The 26,936-nt window shown below is 38.3% G+C and overlaps 2 protein-coding genes across 10 annotated transcripts in view; both read right to left on the bottom strand.

Moving 5' to 3' along the window:
• Positions 1-26,936, bottom strand: part of MYO3A (myosin IIIA) — a 179,886-nt gene that overhangs the window by 63,748 nt on the left and 89,202 nt on the right. For all 8 annotated transcript variants that reach the window (XR_006337117.1, XM_043884340.1, XM_043884337.1 and 5 more), the window contains 5 exons: positions 21,115-21,213; positions 20,905-21,019; positions 14,659-14,785; positions 10,241-10,451; positions 8,418-8,565 (listed from right to left, as the gene is read on the bottom strand). Coding sequence is in view for 7 of the 8 variants with exons in the window: in XM_043884340.1 (XP_043740275.1) it covers positions 8,418-8,565; positions 10,241-10,451; positions 14,659-14,785; positions 20,905-21,019; positions 21,115-21,213 (700 nt within the window). In the remaining variant the exon portion in view is untranslated. The remainder of the gene's footprint in view (positions 1-8,417; positions 8,566-10,240; positions 10,452-14,658; positions 14,786-20,904; positions 21,020-21,114; positions 21,214-26,936) is intronic.
• Positions 24,594-26,062, bottom strand: LOC122681833 (heterogeneous nuclear ribonucleoprotein A3-like). 2 transcript variants are annotated; one of them, XM_043884345.1, is made up of 2 exons: positions 25,309-26,062; positions 24,594-25,167 (listed from the first exon to the last, which is right to left on the bottom strand). In XM_043884345.1, exons 1-2 carry the CDS (start codon positions 26,060-26,062, stop codon positions 24,992-24,994), a joined length of 930 nt encoding a protein of 309 aa, XP_043740280.1. In that variant the 3' UTR covers positions 24,594-24,991. The 2 variants fall into 2 exon arrangements, with proteins under 2 accessions (XP_043740280.1, XP_043740279.1); XM_043884344.1 differs by having other exon boundaries at positions 24,594-26,062.

The following is a 26,936-nucleotide window of genomic DNA, read 5'->3' as shown; positions in this document are numbered from 1 at the left end:
CCCACAGCAGGCAGGGCATTTAATACGCAAATCTTTTAACCACTGCTTTTAGAGCCTTATAAAATTCAAATCACAGTTCGAGTGTCACCAGGAGAAAAATTAACATGTATTTTTAAATACAACAAAATCTTAATACATAAAAATGAGGCAGAACCCACTGCTCTGAAAGGTAGATCACCTGAAAGACATCCAGTTTACCCAGTACAAAAAAATGGAAACTTACAAAAAATGGAAACTGTGAAATGAAGTTTCACAGCTTTTCCATTGGAAGGTAACCTTGAGAGATGTACACAGACCTAGAATTACTTGACTGTCAGACACATTATGCTGACAGCAGATTATAGCTTAAATAGCAACTCCAAAGTTCAAAGAGACTTTGTATCTTTTCTATGGAAAGTGTGCAAGGATAAGGTCTAAACCAATGCATTTTTCACTTCTATTTGCTTGTGTCAAAATCCACTGACTGCTTTGGTGGCAGGTTACACAGAGCAGAGATGAGTAACTTGGAAAACAATGGGCTAAGACTTTTAAGACACTGGTTAGTATCTCCAGGCAAACTGATGGAGAAAAAAAAAAATGCTGTTAGGATTTACAAAGCACTCTTAGTAAAATGATTATGCCTGAAACAACACATTATGTATTCTTATAGCTGTTATGATCTCAAAACATTGTTGTTTTTAAGTATATGTGGAAATATGTAGCCCATATAACTACTCAGAAAGTCCTCTGTTACACCCTGTACATTAAAAATACCTTCAAAGAGGATGAGTAGAGTGTTTTTTGTTCGTTTTTTAATGTTTACTTATTTATTTGGCTGTGCTGGGTCTTAATGGTGGCATGTGGGATCTAGTTCCCCAACGAGGTATTGAACCCAGGTCCCCTGCACAGAGAGCAGAGTCTTAGCCACTGGACCACCAGGGAAGTCCCCAGTAGAGTTATTAACTACAGTAAAGCTGAGCTGTTTAGCATATAAAATCCCTACTCTGTTCAGGTGCCCCAAATTCCTTTTGAAAAGGGGATCATTTTAAATATATATCAAGGAGGAAGGAAGTGAGAAGGTGTGTTTGCTAGAAAACTTCATGCCTGAGATAAGATTTGCTTGTTTTGCAATGAATTTTGAGTGTGAGGTGTGGAGAGACAGAGTAGAAAGAAAGTCTATGGAAGATGCATCCACAGCTCTGGTCTAAACCACAAGCTTAAATATTTTGGGTCAAAACGTCACCCCAGGAGAGATTCAAGATTACTACACTGTCCTTAGACTCACACAGCAGCGTGGAACGGTGGCTACCGTTAACAGATAGAGCCGTGGATATTTAGGGGTAGGTGGGCCCGGGGAAGGTAGAAATAAGGATGAAAAAGGTAGAGTTCCTGTCCTCTGCATGCGTGCTAGGTCACTTCAGTTGTGTCCAACTCTTTGTGACCCTATGGACTGAGCCCGCCAGGCTCCTCTGTCCACGGGATTCTCCAGGCAAGAATGGAGACATGGATTGGGTGGCCACGTCCTCCTCCAGGGGATCTTCCTGACCCAGGGATTGAACCCACGTCTCCTGCGGCTCCTGAACTGCAGGAGGATTCTCTACCACTGAGCCATCCAGGCCCTTCGGGCACAGGAAGAATGCTCTCTGCCTTTCCATGTCAACCTTTAAGTTACATCCTAGGACTCCTCTGTTTCTGCTATATTCTCTTTTCCAGTTGCTGCATCTACGAGGTCTACGTCCTTCCTGTTAGGGAGTCCCTACGCTGTCCTACTGTCACCGTCTCTGTCACCGCCGCTGCCACCTGCCTCAGTGCTACTGTCCTCTTCACCTTCCTTCCTTCCCGATTTAGGTTGATTCTCCTTGGCCTTTCATGTGAAAACACTTTCTTTCTCTCTCTCCCTCTTTGTCCTCGCTTCCTTCCTCTCTCCCTCCTTCCTTCTTCCTTTATTTCAATGAGATGGAGCATGTTTTCTTCTGTATGAGAGAATACTTTGTTAGGTTCCTGGTTCTTTTCAACTTTATTTGTTAATGGGAAGATGCTTGGATGGGTATCAGACATCTGGATTCAGCCCTGGCTTTGTTTAATCAGCCTGTAACACTGGGCAAGTCGCAGGGAGTCATTTTGTATCTATGAACTGTATAAATGATCTACTTAGGTTTCTTCTGGTTTTAACATTTCAAAATGTTGACACTGCCTGAATGTGTTGTAAAACTTAATAGATAAATGAATTTGTTGTTGACAGAACATTTGCAGGGGGAAAGAGGCCACACATATACATTTATTCCCTGACGTCTGTCTTTTAGTAAAAGAATTCTTACTCACCAACTGTTCATATGAGTGTACATATTTATGAAAATGTTGCCCATGTGGAAAGAAACCATTGAGAAGTTATTCATTCTAAGAGAGAATGAAAACCTTATAGGTTGAAAATCTGTGATTTTGGGTGCTATCAGTACTGGAGGTGAATTAAGTACATTTATTACAGTGAAAAAAGAAATTTTGCCACTTTTTATGCTGAACTAATTTCAAACTAACAGAAAAGTGGCAAGAACGGTACAAAGAACTTCAATGTATCCTTTACCTCAGTTCCTCAATTTCTAGCCTTTTACTGCGTTTGTTTTATCATTTGCTCTTTCTATATATACATATTATTTTTAGTAATAATATACTAAAATACTGAAATAACTTTTCAAAAAACTAAAAATGAAGAAAGCAAAGTGGCAAATATGCACGCTGTAAAAAATCTAAATAAAATTTATGATTGGAAATATATTTCTTTCAGTATTTTCTATTCAAAGCTGATATCAATAGTCCTGCTCATTTTTACATTAATGTTTATAGCAAGCCAAAGGGAATATTGATCATCATTAATTTAAGATGACATAGGTCTTTAATTCAGAATCTGACAAGTAACCTAATGAGGCAGTATTTTGGATAATTCCTAATAAAATATATAGATTACATTTTACATATATTTCCCTGGTAGGTCAGACAGTAAAGAATCTGCCTGCAATGCAGGAGACCAGGGTTTGATCCCTGGGTCAAAAGATCCCCTAAGAGAAGGGAATGGCATACCACTCCAGTATTCCTGCCTGGAAAATTCCATGGACAGAGAAGCCAGGCTACAGTGTATGGGGTTGCAAAAAGTCAGACACAACTGAGAGACTAACACACACACAATGAATTTTATAGAAAGGAGATTTAAATGATGTTCCATAGAATGGCTCATTTTTTTTTTCTGAAAAAAGAGCTATACAATATATTTTGAAATGGAAAGTTTCATCTAGTCACTTTTTGTATATGGTACCTATCCTTGTGAAGTGTTTAAAAGCCATAAAGGATTTAACAAATTTATATTGCATTGACAGGCACTGGTTTAGGATAAGGAGACATTTCGTTTAGGAGTTCAGACATGTAGTTTCCTATACACCAGGATCTCGTTCACCTTAAACTATTTCTCCTTTACGGTCCTGTTTCAGTCTTCACCTAAAAATGTTTTCCAGTTTCTCAATACTGTGCTCCACCCTCACATGCAGAAAGCTATAGTAGCTGTATACAGAGCTATGCTCCTAATTGTATATCTCATTCAACTTTATTTTTAATCATAATTAAAATACTTCTTAAATATTATCAAATTATCAAAATAAGTACCACAGATACCCACATCACATTCAGGGTATTCACCCACTTCCTTGATGGAAGAGAAACAGTGTGCATCATGCGTGCTGAGTGAGGGGTGGGAAGGACCAGGAGTCCAGAAAGCAGCCTGCGAGAGCCAGAGGAAAAAGGAAGCTTGCTCACAGCCTGGAGAGACTTCAGGGATGCACAAAGTGCATCCACTCATTTCAGTACCAGCTTCCATACGTAGGGCTTCCCTAGTGGCTCAGACGGTAAAGAATCTGCCTGCAACGCAGACCTGGGTTCGATCCCTCAGTCGGGAAGATCCCCTGGAGAAGGGAATGGCAACCCACTCCAGTATTCTTGCCTGGAGAATTCCACGGACAGAGGAACCTGGTGGGCTACAGTCCATGGGATCGCAAAGAGTTAAACACTACTGAGCGACTAGTGTGTGTGTGTGCATGTGTGCGTGTGTGTTCCACACTCAGTAGGTGAGAAGTTTAAGGAACATCTGGTGTGATCTCAAACAGTAGCCGAAAATTTGGCCAACCATTTATAAAGGAAGATTTATTGTATACCAAGGGTTTCTTCAATGTTCAGGCTGTCAATGCTGATGAGAAAAATGCCTATAAAATGGCCTTTATCCCTTGGACAGCGCACGGAACACAAATGCCACTACCGCTGTACACACGTGGTGCAACAGGGGGGAAAAGCTGGATATAAAATAAAATTCACACTTTGCAAGCAAAACAACCTGAAACATATAAGGGGTTTATTTTTTATCAGACGATTGATTCTTTTTACTTTATGATGCTAAAAAAAAGTGGCAAGTGTAGATACTATATAATTGAATGAATTTTTGTTCTTTGCAATTGCCACAAATTATGTGTTGGAGCCCACGTCCAAATCCTCAAAAGCTTTAAACTTTAGAATATGAACAGCTGGAGATAAAATTCATACGCATCACATTCTGAGATAAGTTACTGCAGTTATTGCTTCCATTATGTGCTGTAAATAGTTTCCTGCTTATAAAATGGCTTCTGACTTTTAATTTTAAACCCACGGGTGCATATATGAATCACATATGTATATTATATATATAATCCTATCCTTTAGAGAAACAACTATTAATAGCTCACTTTAAAAACCAACTCTAGTTTGGTTAATAGTCAGAAAAATGTGCAATGGATCAGAAAGCTTATCCCCATCAACAGGCATATGAGGAAGTAGAGTGGATCTTCAGGATTCTAGAACAATGCTTTGGAGCATCACACAAGAATTCTGGGTCTAAAGAACAAAGGCATTTATTCCAATCCAAACTCATGCCCATGGGGGACTAATCCATGGTTGATATTCATTCTCTTTCATTTGAATTGTAAACTTCTAGGAAACAGACTTCATTTCTTTTTGTCTGTACCACAATGATTACACCACAGTGCACGATTAAAAAGACAAAATCCATCAGTACAGCACCAGTCTAACTCTGACTTGAAGAGAACTTCAAGCTTTCTATCACTCTGCCTACTGTTGAGCTCCCTTCCACATGGCAGAAAATCAGAAAATAAGCAAAAACAAACCCCCAAGAAGCAAAACCTTGGCTACAAATTACCATGGAGACTCAGTGTGAGGGCTATTATGAAAAGTTACCTCCCTTAGTAGAAATGCTCTCTTTATCTGTGGTAGCTAACACATACAGCTACATAAGCATTTCTCAGTTATAAATTTTGCCTTCACAGGGAAGTGACAGAATGAAAGGGGAAAAAAAACCAAATCAGATGCATCCACATGTTAAAATCAACAGAATCCCTGACTACTTCTGGGTCCACCAGATCACAGATTCACTGACCTGGTCACTCAGCTGCCAATGTTTGATCCATAAGATCATGAAGTAGGGATTCTCCGGTCCTTACCCCATGAAGGCACTTGAAAGGACTGGGAATGGACTTAACTCCTCAAAGTGTTTTGCATAATCCTGGATCTTAGTCACATTTTTAATTTGCTGGAGCAATTTTGAGTTGATTTTGTCTTGAAAGCCTCTCAAGGATATTTTTTAAGAAGTCATATAGAGGAGTTTCATTTGTAGCAAGCCCAAATACAAAAGAATTAAAAGCATTAGGATGATAAATGAAATTCAAGGCTATCAGTCAAAGTGAACCATAAACTAATATTCTATTAAAAGGGAAAAGCAAATAATTGTTGAAGGACATGTACATTGTGTTAAAGGCTAGTTTCAATAACACCAGGTTCTAAGCTTAATCCCTCAAAGAGAAGAATAACAGAAGCCTACCAACACACATTATTAATTAATTAAACAGACAGGAAATGCATGAAGATGTACCAGATCCCATGAAGCAGGTAATCCAAATAGATTCCTATCAAAAAGTCCAAATCACCACCCCCCATCCCCCGCCCCCCGCCGCAAGTTTACTTGTTTCAATTTCTGGTTAGCATTGATGCTGTGAACACTGTGAATCATTAAAGCAAGATGATATTGATTTAATAAATATTCATTGAGCATTTGCTCTATGTCAGGCTCTGAAGATATAAAAAGAATTAATACATAATTGCTCAAGGAGCTTTCAGCCTAGTGAAAGAGAGCAAAAACGAAAACCAAGTATTGTGCTGTCAAAAGTCACATGTTTTTACTGGAGCATAAAGGAGGAAGGAACAAGAAAAGCCCCACTGGGGACTTCCTTGGAAGTCCAGTGGCTAAGACTCCACACTCCCAGTGCAGGGGGCCTGGGTTCTACCCTTAGTCAGGGAACTAGATCCCACATGTTGCAACTGAGAGTTTGCATATCACAACTAAAGTTCTTAAATGCCACAACTAAAATAGAAGATCCTGATGCAACTAAGACCTGGCTTGGTCAAATAAATATTTAAAAAAAGAATATAAGTCTCACTGGTTTTTTTGAATTTCATGAATAAGAAATGAAATGTAACATAACATTTCTGACTTGAGTAAGCTGGTGCTTAGAGATGCCATTCTCTGAGAAAGAATATAAGTGGGAGGGAAAAACAAATTCAATTCTGGATCAAGTTCTGGAAGTTGTCCTTTACAGGAGGAGGATCAGAGAGGCATAGGGTTACAGATGGGGACTGCAGCATCTCTAGCACACAGGGAGTAGTTGAAGTATTCGAAATAGATTCTTTCCTAGAGAATATGAGAAGATATCAAGAATAGAACTCTTTGGGAGCTAGCATTTAGGGCAGTAATTCTCAACCTTGGCTGTACTCAGTTGGACTAGACTGGGAACCTTTAAAAAATTAGTGATAGCTCAGTCTCATCCTGAGACTTCTGACTTAAATAGACTGGGACAGGATCTGGGCACTGGAATTTTACCCAAGTGATTCTAATATGCAGCCAGGGTTAAGAACCACTGATGTATGGATTGGTGCAGGAAGAATAAGAAAAGGAAATCATCAAAGAGGAAGAGAAACAGAAAGCGTGTTAGGGATGCCCAACACGGGGTTTTCCAGAAACAGGAATCTGTCAGCAGGGTTGAAAATATAGAAAGACCAATAATGTGGAGACAAAAATGTTTCTGATTTTAGTGACCGATGAGATTAAGAAGGGTCATTCCTACACAATAATCAGATGCTATGGACTCAATGTACCCAGGTGGGGAAGAAATCAATATATTACAGTGAATGTTGAATACACTTTCATGGACCTTGATTGTGAAGGGAAGAGAGAGGGCCATGGCTACAGACATAAGCAGGCTGAAGAAGGGTTTTGTTTTTAAAGACTTCAAAAGATTTCATTGTATAACTAAGCCAAAGGATGGCACTAATGGAGAGACATGGAGAAGCGGTGAAAGGGAGAGGGTGAGAGAAACAAGAATCTGGGATGAGAGCAGTGCAAATACAGATCAAATCTTAAATTCTTGCCCCTTTTATTTAAAAAAAAAAACTTTTTATTTTGTATTGGGTTAGAGCCGATTAACAACGTTAGGACAGTTTCAGATAAACAGCGGTGAAACTCAGCCCCAAGAAATGTCACAATCTAAACATTTTTTGTGCAACCACTGTTTTCAAAATGTGATTTCAAAGTAAACTTGCTATAAAGCTAAGTATTTTGAATAAAAAAAAAAAAATCTATGTACCTCTAGTTTATTTCAAATTTAAACAAAAACTTCAATTTTAAGTTGAATACACAACCATATAACAGTAAACACACAACAAAATAATATTACTTAAAGGAAAAATGACATGCTAAATGACATAAAATATGACTATTTCTTTTAGGCTTGATTAACTAAATAATTTTAATACTACATTTTTTGCCAAATGCAGTTCAAGTAACACTCTGATTTTTGAAGCTGAATCATAAATTACTTATTGTACTCTGACAAAATTACCATCTCATGGCATTTACATCAAATCCATTATCTTGTGTTCTGTTGCTTAGCAACCGGAATTTTGAAGTTTAATGCATTTTAGGTGGGTATTTAAACTCCAAACAGAATTTCAGCTTTGCAGTCTACAGAAAGAAATCCCTAGACACATCTGCTTACTTAAATTTCTAAATTTCCTTTGTTTGCAAGGGTTCAGATATGCTACGTTTTGGAGAAGAGTCCAGCGATTTTTGGTGGAGCACATTCAACATCATGTATCAAGACATACTATATGCATATCAGCCTTTTTAGCTTGTTTTTATTTTTACTAGGAGCATGGAGCAAAGGAAATCTTTTTGTAGTCTTTATTAAATGTTTCAGGCTTTAAATCTATGATTTAGATCCCACTACATAGTACAATTCTCCACAGAACACACACACTGCATGCATGTATATTACATATAACAAAGCATCTCAACTCACCTGTTCCCAGGCGAACACGTGTTGGTTGAAATAAAACTGAATTTGTTCATTTGCAATGTTAATGCACAGCTGCTCAAAGGAATTTTTTTTGAAATTTTCAAAGCCAAATATATCCAGAATGCCAATGCTCAGTTCATCACCATTGCCACTGGAAAATTAAAGAAGTATTATTTTGAGCTTTTATTTACTTTCTTAGGAGGTAATTGAAAGCAGGGTATCTCTGAGTCACTTTTGTGATTTAGCTAAGAAACTATATATTATTAGAATACAGAGTGAAAATTTTCTTAATTGAAAAAGTTTCCCTCCGTAGAACATAAAGTAGATAGCATTCATTTTAAGATGTAGACAGTACAATATTTTCCCTGTACTTCAGAAACTATTTCCATACTATCTTGAACACTTAAACAAAATAACCGTTTTGTCCTATGGGTTTATAAACAAAAAAATCACAGCCCCGAGTGAGTCATGAATCACAGGGAAAACCTACCAAGCACTCAGAATACAGCATGAATATGTTCAATAAAAGCCATACCAGAAAAGCAAAAGCTCTTTGAAAGAGCATTTTGTCTCTCATTTTAGGACAATTAAAATGTCCTGCTAAAAATATTTTACTTAAAGAACAGTTATTTTTGAATTATTCACTTGTCATTTTTAATACAGAACACACAGTAATCTGGAGAAAGTTATAAATATATATTAATTTATTTTATAATGCAATACTTTAAAATACAATTAAATTCTATTTTACAATTCAATATTCCAGATGCGTTCTTTCCCCTGCTCCTTCACAAGGTTATCTCTGTTCATTGATTTTGAGGGACAGATAGTCAAGAATGTTATTCCTCCATGTTCTTAAGTCCCTTGAACAGTTTGAATGATATGGTGTGGTGTGTATTGTAAAGAAAAAATAACAATGAATTGCAGGCCTGAAATGTATATAAAATCGTCTTTTATGCATAGTAAGCAGGTGCGAATGAGACAATCTTAAGGTAGAAATCCATCTTGTTCTTCACATACCAATTTCTAAAGATTGTATGATTTACAGAATAAAGCTGTGGATGTAAATGTAAAGATGTATCTCTGCAGAATCCCTGGTGTATAGACAGGCCATAGACTTACCTTATATTTTACCTCAGTTATGGTCACATAATGCTACTGCTTGTACCTTGCCATTTACCAGTTTATCTAGAGCATTTCTGAACCAAATTTCACTGGAGGTCATATGCACCCTTGCTGGGTTAAAATATGAATAGAAAGTTTTCCAGGACTTTCCTGGTAGTCTACTGGTTAAGACTCTGCACTTCCAGTGCAGGGGGGCTCAGCTTCAATCTCTGGTTGGGGAACAAAGATCCCACATGCCATGCAGTGCAGCCAAAAAATAAATAAATAAGATAATATAATAAATAAAAAAGAAAAGAAAGCTTTCTTTTGCCTTGAAGATTTAATTCAACCCCTCAACACAAAGAACTGCTGAACAGACATTCTCTGCAAGTATAAAATGGTATATACGCTTCACAGTACACCTTTTAATTAAAAGAACATGTAAAATGATAGTAAGAAGTCACACTAAAAAAATCACTTTCTATTATGTTTATTCACATTGCTGCAGTTTTTGTTCCAGCAGTTCTGAAAGTTTTACAGCCACATGGTGCAGTGAAGTGGTATCATTAGGAAACAGAGCAGATCTACTAGAAGTATAACTTTAATAATTAAATGATACTAGTTAGAAACATCTTCAAAGGAACTCATAGAAAAATCAGTAAATTAGAAAGCAGATCTACATCACTTGACATTTGGGGAGCATGGTCTATAAAGATTTTTACCTGGGTGATGCCTCATGCTTCAGTAAGCTATTAATGCGGTTGACTATCCAACTAAATAAGCGTCCATATAAAGTTTTAGCCATTGCGTCTCTGACGTCAGTAGCCTTCTCTACAGTGTTGGGTCGTATGATGGTTTCTCCTCTAGTGACCACACAGTGGGAGGTGAGAGCTTCTTGCAGCTCATCTGCTTGAATGCAAAGCAGAGAAGCAGCTAAAAATAAATAAGTAAATAAACAGAGGTGTTGTTAGAAGGCTTTATGACAATGAAGTCAGTCCCCAGAGAATGCAAATGTCTTAATTCACCTTCTTTAAATGACACGAAATAAGCATGTGAGTGTTTTATAATATAAAAAGAAGCTCCTAGTCAATAAGAGTTCTATGTCTCTTCTTGATTATCTTTCTCCACTTATCTTGATTGGTTGGGTGCAGGCTGTCGTATAACAAAGCACAAACCAAACCAAACCGACTGACAGGGCAACCCACTGCACAAAGCCAGTGGCTGTTCAGGTTATGCCAAACGTAATTTCACTAAGCTATGTTAAATAATTTAAAAACATAAGGAAAACTTCTGTATCATTTGAATGTGATTATACAGACACATTTTCAAAATACAGAAATTAATTGTAAGGTTACCTAGACTTAAGGGATATATGCAAACAAATGTCTTTTAAGTAACATTTACAATATAGAAACAAAGGAGCATAAAATATCTTTTTTTTTTCCATAAAATATCTGAACATTCATACATTTTTATCATACTACTTATCAGTTACATATGTCAATGACTAAAGTTTCTTAAAACTTGCTGCCTGAATATTTAATACTTAATGATAATTAAATCAGAGAACTTTTAAGTGAATAATACTTAAACTCAGTGAACAAAACTCATTTTTAATATAATAAACATCCTTAACCAAACTATTACATGACAGACAGGCTAATTTCTCCAATCAGTTGTTCTCCTTTTAAAATATTTTGAATATTTTAAATTTACTTTTAGCACTTAGGAAAAGATATTTCTTGACTATGTGGCTAAAATTGTTGAGCCTTATTTAAACAAAATATTTTTTTCACATTGTATAAGTAATACTGGCTCAATGCAGAAATCCCTACCTTCAAAGAAAACATTCTGTGTTTCTTTCCTTTTGGGTATGTTTATTGCCACTATTCTGCATATACATTTTATTTTAATATCTTAAGCATTTCCAATTTTGTTGAATAGTATTTGCTGGCATCATCTTACTTTGCTGCATAATATTCCGACATATATCTTAGTGTATCAATTTTTAAATTGTTGGATGCTCAGGTTGCTTCCCTGTGGTCACAGTTGTAAAGAATGTGAGGATAAATATTTTGGGCATGAATCTGTGCTCTTGTCCTGTATTATTTTCTTAGCATAAATTGGCTAAATTTAGCAGTTGGTTCAGAGTATATATATATATCAACATATATATAGTGTTGAGATACACTATTGCTCTTCAAAAACTCTGAACCAAATATACTCCCATCAGATAAATGAAAGATAAATAATTTCAACACAAGCTCACAGACTCCAGAGATTATTATTTTTAAAAATAATGTTTCCTTCTTTCAATTTGTGTTTGGTTCCTAGAAAAGCTGAATACTTTCTTCTTTTCATATTTTTATTAGAGACTTGTTCTTATTTTGTAAACTGCCTGTTTTTTTCATTGATATATTCATCTCTTCCTAACCAATTTATAAGTTTAAAGAGAATAATGCTTTGATATATACATTGCAAGTATTTTTCCTCCTTTTTCATCTGCATTGCAATTTATTTTCCTGCTTTTAGGCTGAAACTTTAATTTTTATGTAGTCAAACATCTACTTAACACTTATGTGTGATCTTCTCACATAAAGTCCTTCAAATCTTCTCTCATCTCAGGATTATATAAATGCATTTTGTCCTGTACACTTATATATTTACTTTTTTGCATTTATACTGATACATATTTGGAATTCACTTTGGTATGTGGTGTATGAGAAGGATTCAAACCCCTCGTCTTTGAAATGGTCAGCCAGTTGTCTGTCCCTACAACACTGATTCCCTCGTGATTTGTAATGCCTTTTCTGGTAATTCTACTTAGCTCTGTTTCTGATTAATGTCTCCTACTTTGACTGGTACGTCTATTTCTATTCCCCCATTATTCATTCATTTGACATGTTTATCTATTGAGCATCTACTGCATGCCACGCATTTTACCTGGGGATACACTGCTAAGGAGAACACCTTGTAAGGCAAAGTTCTCATCTTGATGGTCTTCATCCAGAGGAAATGAGAAGCTAATCAAGAAGTACAAGTGGGAAGAGAGAGGAAGGTGGGGAAAGGAGAGGGGCAGGGAGCAGGAGAGGGAGACTGAGAGTTCCCATGAATACATGTGGTAAGTGATTCCTGAATGAACTGTGAAGAACAGCCTGGAAAAGTTCAAGAATTAAAGTAGAATGAACCACTGGGTGGTCATTCAGTTCAGGTGAGAGGCGATATGTCTTGGATGAGAATAATGATGATGGAGATAAAAAGAAGAGGCCATATTTGGGAGAGAGTTACAGGAGAGAAAGGACAGAACTGGTGCCTGATTGAAACCATGCACCTGTAAAACCATCCAAAGCCACAGTCTTCATTTGCAGGTAATTCCTTGTATCTTTAACTATAAATCATTTTCATGTAAATTAGTAAAATTTCTGTTTCCCATGAGTGGTTGTTTCAGAAAGTGATTTAATTAATTTTAACTATATTAATATTAACCTTTTGTGACCCATATGACTGTCTCCTGCTATACAAAAATAGGTTGTCAATCATCAAAATCATTGTTCAGTTTAGTGGTAATTCACGTACTTATATCTACATCATAGCTTTATTGCAGCTCATTCTGTTGGTGCTGATAAGTCATCTAAATATGATCAGACAGTGAGGTTTGAATTTTAACATGGCATTTTATGGCTACTCCTTCCACTTCTGATAACCTAATATTGTATGGGCCAAGTAAGTTTTCTTTATATAGGAAAAGCCAGAAGAGGTTACATCACTACATGCCAACCTCAGACACATGCTGTATTACCCAGCTGGTTCCAAACACTCAGTAGGATGAAGATGATAGAGATCTGTGGACAGGTTCAGACCAGGGTGGTTTGGCATTCGGCTCTCTGAAATCACCCTAAAACATCTCATTCTGTTCGTAAGTAAGTATAAATCAGAAAAAAATATATACAGCAGGTCCCCTACATATGAACCTTCAAGTTGCGAGCTTTCCAAGATGGGAGCTTGCATCTGATTCCAGCAAAGAACCAGAACCTGTGCCATCAACATCAGGCATGAGTGAAACTGCCGCTTGCCCTCCATCTCCTACTGCTGATGACCCTTCATCCCCGCCTTCTCCGACCTCTTCTCCCTCCTCCAGTCAGTAACTCTACCTGCCTGTTCACTTAATGCCAACCCCTGTGTGCCTCCTGTACCGTAATGCTGTATTTTTCAAGATACAGTACTGTAAGATTTTAAATGTTTTATTTTTGTGCTTGCTTTTATGTTTTATTTGTGTAAAAAGTATTACAAACCTATTACAGTACAGAACTAGACAGCTAACAGTGTTAATTGGGTGCCTAAACTAACTTTGATGGACTTACGAACAGAACGCACTTACTTACAAACACACTCTTGGAATGGAATTTGTTCGTATGTAGGGGTCGCACAGAGTCGGACACGACTGAAGTGACTTAGCAGTAGCAGGGGACTTACTATAAATTAAATTTTATATCATATTTCCCAGGTTACCAAGTGAAACTTTAACAGATCTGGAATTGTGGGGCATATGCCAATATTAAAAATAAAAATAGGGTATACTCTAAAAAAAAAGTTTGCCACAGGATGCTATCAGTGAGAAACCTTAAATTACTGAAATAATTCATTAAACTCAGTCAATAAAAGTTGATTTGAAGCAAATACCATGATGTACTTTTCTTGCACAGAAAATGACTCCAAAATAAACCAACCCAAGATGAATATGTATAAAACTCCATTTGGTACAAAAATAAATATTCAGATCTTTATTACTTATAAATGACAGAGATGCCAAATTTACACAATAACAACTTCAACTCTTTTTCACATCAATTTGCTAAATCTTAATTATGTTTTCTGTGCTTTTACACTGAAATGTAAATAGCTCCTAAAATAGTCACGAAAGCCTAGTCTTTAGAAATGTTTCCTACAGTAATTAGTTAATTTGTAGGCACGAAGATCTGTTTTAAACAGTGGACTCTGGAAACTTCACTTGACGCAAATTAAATCTGAGTATTCTTTTTTAGGATTCCATAAACGTACAACTGCCCCGATGTGACACCCTCACGATGTCATCAGACGTTTTTTAGGAGTTCAGTTTTGAATGGAAGATAATAAAACTCACAGTTCTCCAGAGCTGCATGATTCGAAATGTGGCTCTTGTCAATCTGGTGTTCAGTTGCCACTGAAGAAAATTCAATGTTTCCAACGTTCAAGATTGCAGCCAGTATACTGTAGATACTTCCAAGTTGCTGAAATACGGCAAGGAAAGGTTAGCAGCTCTCAAGAACCTTGAGAACAGCAGAGCAGAGACTGTGGCTGCAGACAGACCAGGGAACTCTCCAGGCTCCCTCATAACAAGGTCATCCCATGGACGATGATGCCGAACTAAGAGAAGCCACCTGGCTTCCCTGGTCCTCTCATTCTATTCAAATCATCAATGCTGGCTGAATTACGATGCTCAAGAACTATAACTTTTCATACATGTTGAATGAAGACAACTAGGTACCAAATTATTGTTTTTAAATTATTATGAAATGACTAACTAAAAGGGACTTTTATGCCCCTCCCATTCTGAATAAAACCAATTTTTAAAAATAAAATGTTTCATAGAAATTCACCACTTTGTGTGATGCTTTACAACATTTTAAAATTTACTTCACAAATATTATTTGGTCATAGTGGAAGCCACAACTGATAATCCAAAGAAAATGTACTATATTGTGATCTTAGACTGTCATAAAAAATATAAGGAAAATTAAAGCAGGGGAAAAAAGGCATTCTCATCTTCGACAAAAGACATATAACTGTGCAAAGGGAGACAAATAAAATTCCTGTCATGACATTATAAAAATTGCCTCTAAATGAGTTGACTCATAAAACTATTAATCATTTATTTTAAAGCTATGGCAAGAAAATGGTGTAGAGAATCACGTGTTTTTAAAAGTTTTAGAGTTTTCTAATTTGTGCTATTTTTAGAGAATATTTTATTTTGACTTGCCTGTCAATTTGCCTGGCGTGTGCTGAATCACAAATGTACAAATAAACTAAATCCCAGGGATATTTAAAGGGACACATACACCACGGGTGCTGTCAACACCAACCAGAGAAAGACGAGGACAGAGAGAGAAAGAAACACGGAGAGAGAGAGAGAAACGTTCTCTCTATTGGAGAGTCACCAAAATTGTGAAAGGCAGCAAGCTGTGCTTAGAGGATATGAAAATCAAGCCACTTAATTTTATTTTGCAAGTTGCCTCTTTTCAAGATGAAGTTGAAGCAGCTATGGACAAAGGACACATCCAAAAAAGCCAGTGAGATGACATTAAATAATCAGGAGTGGGATAAAAAGGAAGTGAACACCCACTCAGTTTAATTCCACTCTGTCCCATCCAGGACAGTCTGTCTTGTTAACTCCTGGAGGCTCTGCTTCCAGGTGGGAGACCAGCACCTTCTAGGAGGGTAACCTTGAACTGGACTAAAAATCTTCAAAAATATTTAGCAGCGATTGTGCTTCAGCTCCAGAAACAGATGTTATATTTTCCTTCCTCCTAAGCTGTGTGTTTGGATATTCAATAAACACTGACTATGTTTAAGCTGAAACCTGCAGTTTTACATAAATGAATTATATTTGTCACTAGATGCTGACTGCTAGACTTGTTTCCTTGTAATGTGACTAAACGTTGCTCTGCCAGGCAACCAAAAGCAGTTGAGGCAAATATAAGTGAAACATTGCCTCTAATGATTCAGACTTAGAAGTAAACAAACCAACAAACCAACTAAAACTTATACCCTGCTTCTAAGATAGCAACCTCCGGGGGATGGAACTGGTAAAAAGATAAGTTCCTCCGATGATGCAAAGCAGGAAAGAGAGCTAAAAAGAAGTCCAGCTCTGGGTTGGCAGCAGAAGCTGCTTGCTGGGTGGACGACATGCTTCCACTCTGGAGGATGCTCTGAGATCCAATTAACCTCTTCTGTTTCCCCCTAACCAGGCAACCAACAGAGCCAGACCACAGTCTAAAGGGGCATCGACCACTAGCTACATTCATATTATGCCCAATGACTGGAGACAAGAGTGGACGCTGCTTTTTTTCTTTAATCACTGCATCCTCTTCTGCTTTAAGAGCCAGGATACCCGCTAGTGCTTACATTGACTTGTCTCCATACTTACAAGCTGTGGGTGATGGCACAGTTCTGGGGAGGTTAGGGAGAGGTAACGGGCGTCCCAGGTGGAGCTAGTGGTAAAGAACCTGACTGCCAATTCAGGAAACACAAGAGATACAGGTTCGATCCCTGGGTAAAGGAGATCTCTTGGAGGAAGAAATGGAAACCCACTTCAGTACTCTTGCCTGAAGAATCCCATGGATAGAGGAGCCCGGTGGGCTACAGTCCATGCGGTCACAAAGAATTGGACTCAGCCTGGAACAGGGTGGGCATGTGGAATCACCCAGAATGTCTCATGGCTTGTCTGAAATCTCTGGGTGGCAGCCATATGTCACTTGGAATATGGCTGAAACTCATGCCTTCCCAGTCAGGGACTTCCTCTCCCAGAGCTGAACCACCTATAAACACATTAATTTCACTAGTAATAAAAATGTCTAGGGAAATCTGTTTATCAGGATCATCTCTAACTCCAAATGTTCAGGTCAGATCAGTATTGTTCCCAAAAGGTAGTCAGGGAAGGTTAACAGCACAGTTTTTAGTGTCATATGATGTCCACCACCTAGACCTCATGGCTACAAAAGGGCACAAATCACACCACTCTTCACATGAGATATCCACAGTGAGTTCTCTAAGCTTAGTACTCTCTCAATTGTTCAACTCCATTCTGTCCTCATCATTTTTGTCCCAAATCTCCAGCAAAGGCTGTAATTGATCAAGCAAATTGTCCTGTCCTTACATATCAATCTAATCACTGTTAACCTCGCTGCTACTTCTGCTTATTCTCCTCCTCCACCCTTCCTCCTTCTTTTTCTTTATTTTGTGAGGGTACAGTAGAAGAATGAGATTTATGCACTGGTCCTTTAAAAACCATGCATCTGTCACACCCGTAGAAAGTTCTTCATTTTAACACATTACAGCTAAGAGCAAACTCAGCAAGCTTCCCTAAAAACCCTCAGAAATCTAAAAAATGAATTCTTTTTTCCATTTCATAGGCTAAAAACTATTGAATGCATCAACAGAGAGAAAGTCTCCAATCATCTCCTTTCTGCCTAGAGACCACAGAACCACTGTTTCCTGATTTGTGCTGCAGTTTATAGAGTGGACAGCCAAAGTCCCAGGCAGGGTCCATGAATCTATAGAAAGAATGAATTATCCAAAATAAATATGGCTGAGCTGGAGCCTCTACTTCCAAACCAAAAAGTTACTCAACTTCAGCCCAAGGCTTCCTGTGAGTAAAGTAAGGATGCATTCAACCCTGGCTTGTCAATGAGTCTACAGTATGTTTTCCTCTTATCCATTTACCTCTTAATCTTCTGGCAAAAACTGAAAACTCTTTGAGAAAGTCATGGTAATGAGTCTTCTCTGGTCCCCAGGGAAGTTATTTCTCCTTGGCTGATCCTGAAAACAGTCTTCCAGGTCCCCTATGGCTCCTACAGCTCTCCCTCACCCCTTCCCACAACAGGCTCATTCACCTAGAAACATAGAAGCAAAGTATTTCAGAACTCAAGGGGGACTCTAAATTCTGGGGCTGTAAAAGCAGCCTGGTAGGGAGTGCCCGCCCCCTCCCCATCACATCTGAATTCCTCCTGGTTATGGAGAAAGGCCACACCAGAAAATTTAACTCTAAAAGTTGAAACACTTCCTGATGGAGAAGGATTATCTTGGTTTACCTAAACCTCTTTTGAAGAGAAGGCCCTAATTTCAAGTTAGAAAAAGAAAAGCCATTCATGAGTCCTTCTCCAACCTCATCAAGTTAGCAGAGATCACACCCCATTCCCTAAGGTCACAGTTCTTAAAAATACATCCCCTCAGGCCTACAGCTAGGATACCCAAGGTGGAGTCAAAGACTTTCTAAAAGAAGTCAAGACTGGGGAACTACCTGTCATCAGAGCTGCCAACAGAAGAGGCTCTGCATTTGAGAAACCGCACTTAGCAGCATACTTTGCCCTATGCAGAGAACAGGTACAGCGGGGTTTTTTTGTTTGTTTGTTTAGATTTTTTTGATGTGGGCCATTTTAAAAGTCTTTATTTGATTTGTTACAATATTGTTTCTGTTTTATCTTTTTGGTTCTTTGGCCTCAAGGCATGTAAGAGCTTGGATTCCCAATGAGGGATGGAACCCACACCCTTTGGATTAGAAGGTGAAGTCTTAACTACTGGAAGGCCAGGGAAGTCCCCAGGTACAGCTTTGAAATAATTACTTGGGGGTGAGCACATGTATCAAATGGATGAAAGGCTACTGTTGACAACCTTCTATTTTAGAAGGGAGTCAGCAGTTCCTGACAAACATGCTACAAAATTAGATTCAATAATATCACTGCACATAATTTGAATGATTCTCGTCACGTTTCACTTCCATCAGCATCTCTACATTTTATATCCTGCTGATAAAACTTTCCAAATTTTTGGAAAAGAATTAGGTATTATTTTTAGCTCAGGCTTTTAGTAGAGATTTGAACCCAAGAAACTTTAGTAAACTTCTTAAGCAGATACATGAACAGTTTCAAGTTGTAGGAGTGTCATTTATGAAAATGAAATTAAAATCCAACAAATTGCACACTACTTTCCTGCAAGAGTTCATCTAAAAGCCTGATTTGCATTCATAGTGAAGTATTCTTCTTATCACAGAACTGAATCAACACAGCAAATAGTAAGCTGCTAAGAGCAGAGTCTGAAAGCTTCTCTAAAAGCCTTCAGGAGTCCCTATTAAACAAGATACTTCATTACAAAAATTTTAAAAATACAACCTAGGACACAGAAAGAAATCTTTATTACTCAAGGATAAATTCATCCCCTTAAATGCTTTCATTATTGAATAAGGAACATGGATAGAGAAACTAAGCGTTCTTGTTAAAAAAGAAAACAAGAAACCAAATTCATACATTAATAAAAAAAATTTTTAATAAAATTAATAATACAAATAATGCACTTCAAAAGGCACCATCAAGAAAACAAAAGACAACAAAAGAGGAAATTTTTGCAAATCATGTAAGACACTTGTATCTATAACATAAATAATTCTTACAACTCAATAATAAAAAGAACTTAATTAAAAAATCAGCAAAGAATGTGAACAGATGCCTCTTTAAAGAAGGTGTATAAATGAAAAATGACCAATAAGTGCATGAAATAGAACCTCAACATCATAAGCCTTTATGGAAATGTAAATCAAGCCCACAGTGACACACCATATCACACCCACGAGAGTGGCTAGAACCAGATAATAGTAAGTGCTGGGGAAGATGGAGAGAAGCCCGAACCTACCTACTGAACTGAAAAATAGTGCAGCTGCTTACAGTCTGGTAAGTTCCTCAAAAGGTTAAAAATAGTGTTGCTCTGTAACCTGGCTCTTCCATTCCTCGGTATTCACCAAAGAGAAGCAAAAGCTCATGTCACATAAAAACTTGGACATGGATGATCACAGCAGCATGATTCATAATAGCTGAAAAATGGCACCAACCCAAATGCCCATCACATGATGAATGGATAAATAACATGAGGTATATGAACACAATGCAACAGCACACCTCAGTGAAAGGCAGTGAAATACTGATACATGCTGCAACATGGATGGGCCCTGAAGACCTCATGTCAAACAAGAGAAGCTGATCACAAAGGGTGACATAATGCATCACTCAAGTCATGTGAAATGTACAGAATAAGCAGATCGAGGGTGATAGAAGCAGAGGTGGGGTGGGAATGAGGAGGAACTGCCAATCACGAGCAGGTTTCCTTGCAGGTAAAAATTTAGAACATGAAAATATTCTCAAAGTGATTATGGAGAAGGATGCACACCTCTGTGGCTGTACTGAATCATTAAAATGTACAGTTTTAAATGGCTGACTTGTACGGTATGTGAATAATATCTTAATAAAGCTGTAAGAAGAAAACATGACACTAAAAAAAGTGTGACATGATCACATGTATGTATTTACATAAAATTTTATATATATGTGAGAGAGGTAAATATATATAAAATAAAGGATTAAGAACAAAACCAAGTTCAATTATATCTCAAGGCCACAGTTTCCTCAAGTATGAGATAAAAATGATAACCGTTATTTCATAAGGTCATTTCAGTAATTTAAAAAATTATCCATAAAACGCACTGAGCACAATGTCTGGCATGTGGACCACTCTATAAATGCTAACTCTTACCATGAGTGATGACAAAAAGACACTTAAAGGTTTAAATGTCTTCCATACTCACCTCCATTGTAAAACCAATGACTTTGAAACACTGCTCAATTAATTCATATTGGGATTTATAGAAACTATTATTCATCATGTCCTGTATTGTTCTGATGTGGTCATTCTGCAGGTATCTGGGGGTGGGGAGGAATCCCAAAGAATAGGTAAGAATCTAAAATTTAGTGAAAAGTAGAAGTATTATTTATAGAAGTTCAAGCTGCTGGTTTACCTGGGAGGCTTGTCTTCTGGCAATTTATAATGGGCTAATTTCTTCTTTTCAGCTAAACCAGTATAGATGTAATAAAAAATATGAAAGTTTTTTTCTCCACTGAAAAGATAAGATATTTTCAGGAAGGTGGTTAGTAAGAACACTTATTAATTGCTAAAGTTTTTTGGTGATATAATTATCAGAACAACTGTGAGTGCCACAGAGGGTTTCCTGGAATACTGGATTTTGGCTTTCCGTGGTTGTGACTGTCTTTAGTATTTTCAGCTACAACTGTCATTGAATTACAGACTCTTCTAAGCACTTTGTTTGAATCATTCGGTACATATTTGTGTGCCCACCAGGCATTTTCTAGGCATTGGGGATACAGCAGGAGCAAACAGTCAAAATGCCCTGACTTCTTAAAGTTTACACGCCAGTGGGAACAAAGTAATAATGAATAGAGCATGCCTGGTGGTGGTGAGTGATACATGATCTCAGTCACCTGCCTTAACCCCCTCATTTCACATACAAAGAAACTGATGCTTAGAGGGGACACTAACCTCCCCTCAGGTCACAGAGTCGATGGCCAAACTGGATTTCACCAGGGCTGTTTGACTCCAAAGCCCATGTCATTAACCACCTCTCTACCCTGTCTTTCTGGGGCTCAGTTTTCTCTCTTGCAAGAGAAATATGTTGCTCATGAATCTCAAGTTCTCTGCGGTTCTCTGTATAATCAGCATTTCCAAGGCTCTATAATAGCACAATTAAGGAATGTGGGTTACAATGAGGTGTTGAAGACCCACTGCTCAGAAAAAAAAAAATTTCTTCCGAACTATGAAAGCTCATGGACAAGGCACCTGGTCACCCAAAAGCTCTGATGAAGATGTACAATGAGATTAATGTTGTTTTCATGCCTGCTAACACAGCATCCACTCTGCAGCCCATGAATCAAGAAGTAATGTTGACTTTCAAGTCTTTTTATTTAAGAAATATATTTTGTAAGGCTATGCCTGCCATAGGTACTGAGTGATTCCTTTGATGGATCTGGGTAAAGTCAATTGAAAACCTTCTGGAAAGGACTCACCATTCTAGATTTCATTAGGAATATTCATGACTCATGGGAAGAAGCCAAATATCAAAATTAACAGGAATTTGGAAGAAGTTGATTCTGACCCTCATGAATGACTGAGGGGTTCCAGACTTCAGTGGAGGAAGTAACTGCAGATGTGGCAGAAATAGCAAGAAAACGAGAATTAGAAGTGGAGCCTGAAGATGTGATGGAATTGTTACAGTCTCATGATAAAACTGGAATGGCTAGAGAGTTGCTTCTTATGGATGAGCAAAGAAAGTGGTTTCTTAAGATGGAATCTACTGGTGAAGACGCTGTGAAGATTGTTGAAATGACAACAAAAGATTTAGAGTATGACATAAAGGGAGTTGATAAAACAGCAACAGGGTTTGAGAGGACTGACTCCAGTGTTGAAAGAAGTTCCACTGTGGGCAAAAAGGTATCAAACAGCATCACAGGCCACAGAGGAATTATTCATGAAAGGAACAGTCAATCAAAGAGGCAAACTTCATTGGTAATAAGTTGCCACAGACACCTCAATCTTCAGCAGCCACCAACTTGATCCATCAGCAGCTATCAATATGGAGGCAAGATCCTCCACCAGACAAAAAATTAAAACTGGCTGAAGGAAATCAGCCCTGAATATTCATTGGAAGGACTGATGCTGAAGCTCCAATACTTTGGCCAGCTGATGTGAAGAACTGATTTGCTGGAAAACAACCAAAAAATGTCGAGAAAGGTTGAAGGCAGGAGGAGAAGGGGCAATAGAGGATGAGATGGTTGGATGGCATCACCGACTCGATGGATATGAGTTTGAGCAAGCTTCGGGAGTTGGTGATGAACAGGGAAGTCTGGTGTGCCACAGTCCATGGGGGTGGCAAAGAGTCAGACAGGACTGAATGACTGACCTGAAGGCTCAGATGATGGCTAGCAGGTTTTAGCAATAAAACATTTTAAATTAAGATATGTGTATTTTTTTTAGACATAATGCCACTGTACACATAATAAACTACAACATATTGTAAAGGTAACTTTTGTATGTACCAAGAGACTGAAAAATTCCTGTGACTTGCTTTTCTGTGATATTCACCTTATTGCAGTGGGCTGGAACCAAAGCCACAAATATGTCCAAAGTATGCTTGTATTCAATTGAATTTGAGATGAAAGCAAGTTGTTGGAAATGAAAATATGATCTTGGGACACAGCAAGACATACATCTTCTGCTGTCAATCACATAGAGCTATCCATTGAGGCCATGATGTCAGAAGAAATTGCTAAGCCTGAGAATATTCAGAGAAAGAAACACTCCAAGAACAAACTTTTGATAGGTACACATTTTGGGAATGGATGGATGAATCTAAGTCAGAGAGAAAAAACTCAGAGATGAGTTCAGTCATAAAAGCGAAGACAGGTGAGCGTTTCAAGAAAAGGGGCGTCCGCAGGCTCAGATGCTGACATGAGGATGGCCACACCCTTTAGAGCTGACTGTTCATACCTTCTACGCCTCCAGCCATCATTTGTGGCAGTCACCAGTAACGCTCTGATGAACAAGAGTGTTGTACATGAGCAAGGTTGGAACAAAACTGAAAGTTCACTTCTGGTCTTTTCTTACCACAAAATAACAAAACTCCTCTAAGACAGGCACAGCATATAATTTAGTTTCCTTTGTTCTAATGAAATCACATTGATTGCTCTATGTGTCATACCTTCAACACTTAAATGATGCGGTGCACAATTAGCAGAGTGACTCATAAGTGTAGACACACACAATTGGTAGTGTTCTTGTTAATTATCAGTTTACATTTACTGAGGACTGTAATTTGATAAGACCTGGAGGTGATATAGGAAATATACTGACCTTCAGTAGATAAACAATTAGAGAATTAAAGGAATAGGAAAAAAAGATTACCCATCTCATGGGTATCTCCAAAGATTACCCAACCTCATATCCTGCCTTAACCACATCAAGAAGGGAGAGCTCATATGATTAGTGATACCCAGGTCAGAATGGCCTGGGGGCAAACCCCGGGGCTCAGCAAGTCACCAGATAAGGCAGCTGACCTTGAACAATGCAGGTTTGAATTTCATGTGTCCATTTACATGGATTATATGAATTATGGAAAATTATATGCAAATTTTTCCAATATAAAAAAAATGTGTGTAGAATATCTTGTGCAAGATGAAGTGGAGAACTTATCTTTACCCAGGCATACAGGGGGTGTTGACAGTTAGCATAAAATTAACCATGTGTTACTTTTCTTACTATTTTATCACTCTGCTCTCAAACAATTACATGACCATGCAGCATGCCTGTCTCTCATAACTGGAGAAATTGCACATCAGCCTGTTATCACCAAGTGTTTTTTTTTTTTTAATGTACCAATGTTTCCAATACTGTATGATGAATATGACTGTAATACCGTCTGCCCTAATATTTTTTTTTGAAAAGTTAAAAATTGCTTAATTTTTTATTCCTGGTACCACTACCACAACTTACAGGGCAATATACCTGATGTAATGAAAAGAAAAAGACAAAGACAAAGCTACAACAGATAAAAGACCTCAGGAATGTACGTCTAATTGACACTACATTGCATTAATCAACAGCTGCGCTTTTTGCAAACTGTGGCTATGACAGTCCTGAACAAGAAGGGTTTCCTGTTTAAGCTGCAGTAACTTTTCTGAGTATGGATCATCGTTCCTTCTGTGGCAGATGTTTACAGTTCCTCTAACACATTTGGGACGACTGTCTCAAAGTAACCTGCAGCTTTCCTGACAACTCCTCGCTCTCTCTCCTGCTAAAAACTGTAGCCCTTTTCTTCTGAGTTTTTAGAACCTTCTGCTACCATATCCACCACTTCCACCACCAGATCCATAACCACCACCATAGGGACTGCCCGAGCTTCTTCTACCAAAACTACCCCCTTTCATGGGTCCGTAATTTGACTGCTGTTGTCCACTATAATTTCCAAAATCATTACAGTTTCCACCACCACCATAGTTACCTCCAAAATTTCCTCCTTCATTGTAACCATCATATCCTCCACCACCGCCACCACATCCACCACCTTGGTTTCCATATCCTGGCCCACCACCACCATAACCTCCTCTACTACTATAACCAGTACCACCGCCATAGTTGCCACCATCACCTCCAAATCCATTGTATCCACCATCACCTCCTCCGTAACTCCCTCGGCTGCCACCACCTCCACCACCATAGCCTCCTCTTCCACCAAAGTTTCCACCGTGGCCAAAGTTACCTCCACCACCTCCAAAGTTTCCCCCACGACCCATAAAGTTGCCAGATCCACCTCCACGACCTCTTCGTGATCCAGCAGATTGCATCTCTTGTTTAGAAAGGACCTTTTTCACTTCACAATTATGCCCATTAGTAGTGTGGTATTTCCGAACAACAATTTTATCAACTGTATCATGATCATCAAAAGTTACAAAAGCAAATCCTCTCTTTTTTCCACTCTGCCTGCCTTCCATAACTCCTGTGGTTTCAATCTTGCCATACTTTTCAAAGTAGTCTCTCAAATTATATTCTTCCGTATCTTCTTTAATACCACCAACAAAAATTTTCTTCACTGTTAGATGGGCAGCAGGCTTTACAGAATCCTCTCTAGAAACAGCTCTCTTTGGCTCCACTGCACGCCCATCAACCTCGTGTGGTCGGGCACACATTGCTGCATCCACTTCTTCCACACAAGAGTGAGTCACAAAACCAGAGCCCCTGGAACGTTTTGTTTGGGGGTCTCTCATCACCACACAATCTGTGAGTGTGCCCCATTTCTCAGAATGTTCTCTTAAGCTATCATCTGTAGTTTCAAAGCTCAGACCACCAATGAACAGCTTTCTCAACTGCTCTGGTTCCTTGGGATCATGACCCTCCATTCTGAGACTAGACTTGGCCTCTTCCAACTCGAGTTCAATAAGGGACGGAGAGCCTAATATTTTTAAGATTCTTAAAAAGAATAAGATTCATTCATTAGTATATCAGCTAGGCTACTGTGAAGCAATTAGTAAATATGAATTTATTTTTCACATTATCTTTTCTTTTTTGATGTCCAGTGTTAGGATAACACTGAAAGTATCATCTAAGACAATACTGACATAGGTATTGAGAGATGATTCATCTTATAAAGAGACAATATGAACTTCACAGCATCAGTAGACACAGTACAGTACTTTCAATATATTTTCTCTTCCTTATAGTTTTCTTAATAATATTTTCTTTCCTCTAGCTTACCTTATTGTAAGACTCAGTACATATACTTTAACAAAATACACATTAATTGACTGTTTAGGTTATCGGTAAGGCTTCTGGTTCACAGTAGACTATTACTAGCTACGTTTGGGGAAAGTCAAAGTTATTTGTAAATTTTTGACTGCAAGGGCAGTTGGCACCCCTTAACCTCACAGTGTTCAAGGGTCACTGTATTCTCTGGCCTATCCCTACTGTAGACCCACTAAGGCTTCCTCAGGGTCCCCCACAGATATTGAGGGTGGACCACATTCCTTCAGGCAGCAGCTCCCAAGAGGCGGCAACTCTCCACAGTCCTAGTTCTCAGCAGGCTCTGTGGTGTGGGCCCCCCTTCTGCCCTACAGACCCAGGGCTGGGATGACGTCACAGCACTGCCAGTCTGTGCGTATCTCACCGTTTATTCTGGGTTTTTCCAGCCCTCTCCCTCTGTAAACAGTCCTCTCAGACCCTTTGAACTGGTTCTTTCCTTTCAGATCCTGAATGACAGGGGTGTATCATCTTTTA

This window comes from Cervus elaphus, chromosome 23, assembly GCF_910594005.1.
Source record: "Cervus elaphus chromosome 23, mCerEla1.1, whole genome shotgun sequence".
In the NCBI taxonomy this organism is placed as follows: domain Eukaryota; kingdom Metazoa; phylum Chordata; class Mammalia; order Artiodactyla; family Cervidae; genus Cervus; species Cervus elaphus.
The sequence above is the reverse complement of the archived record's forward strand: the minus strand, read 5'-3'. Positions and strand labels throughout refer to the sequence as shown.

Coding starts and splice junctions, on each gene's coding strand:
- LOC122681833 (XM_043884344.1), bottom strand. CDS start 26,062: ATGGAGGGTCATGATCCCAAGGAACCAGAGCAGTTGAGAAAGCTGTTC.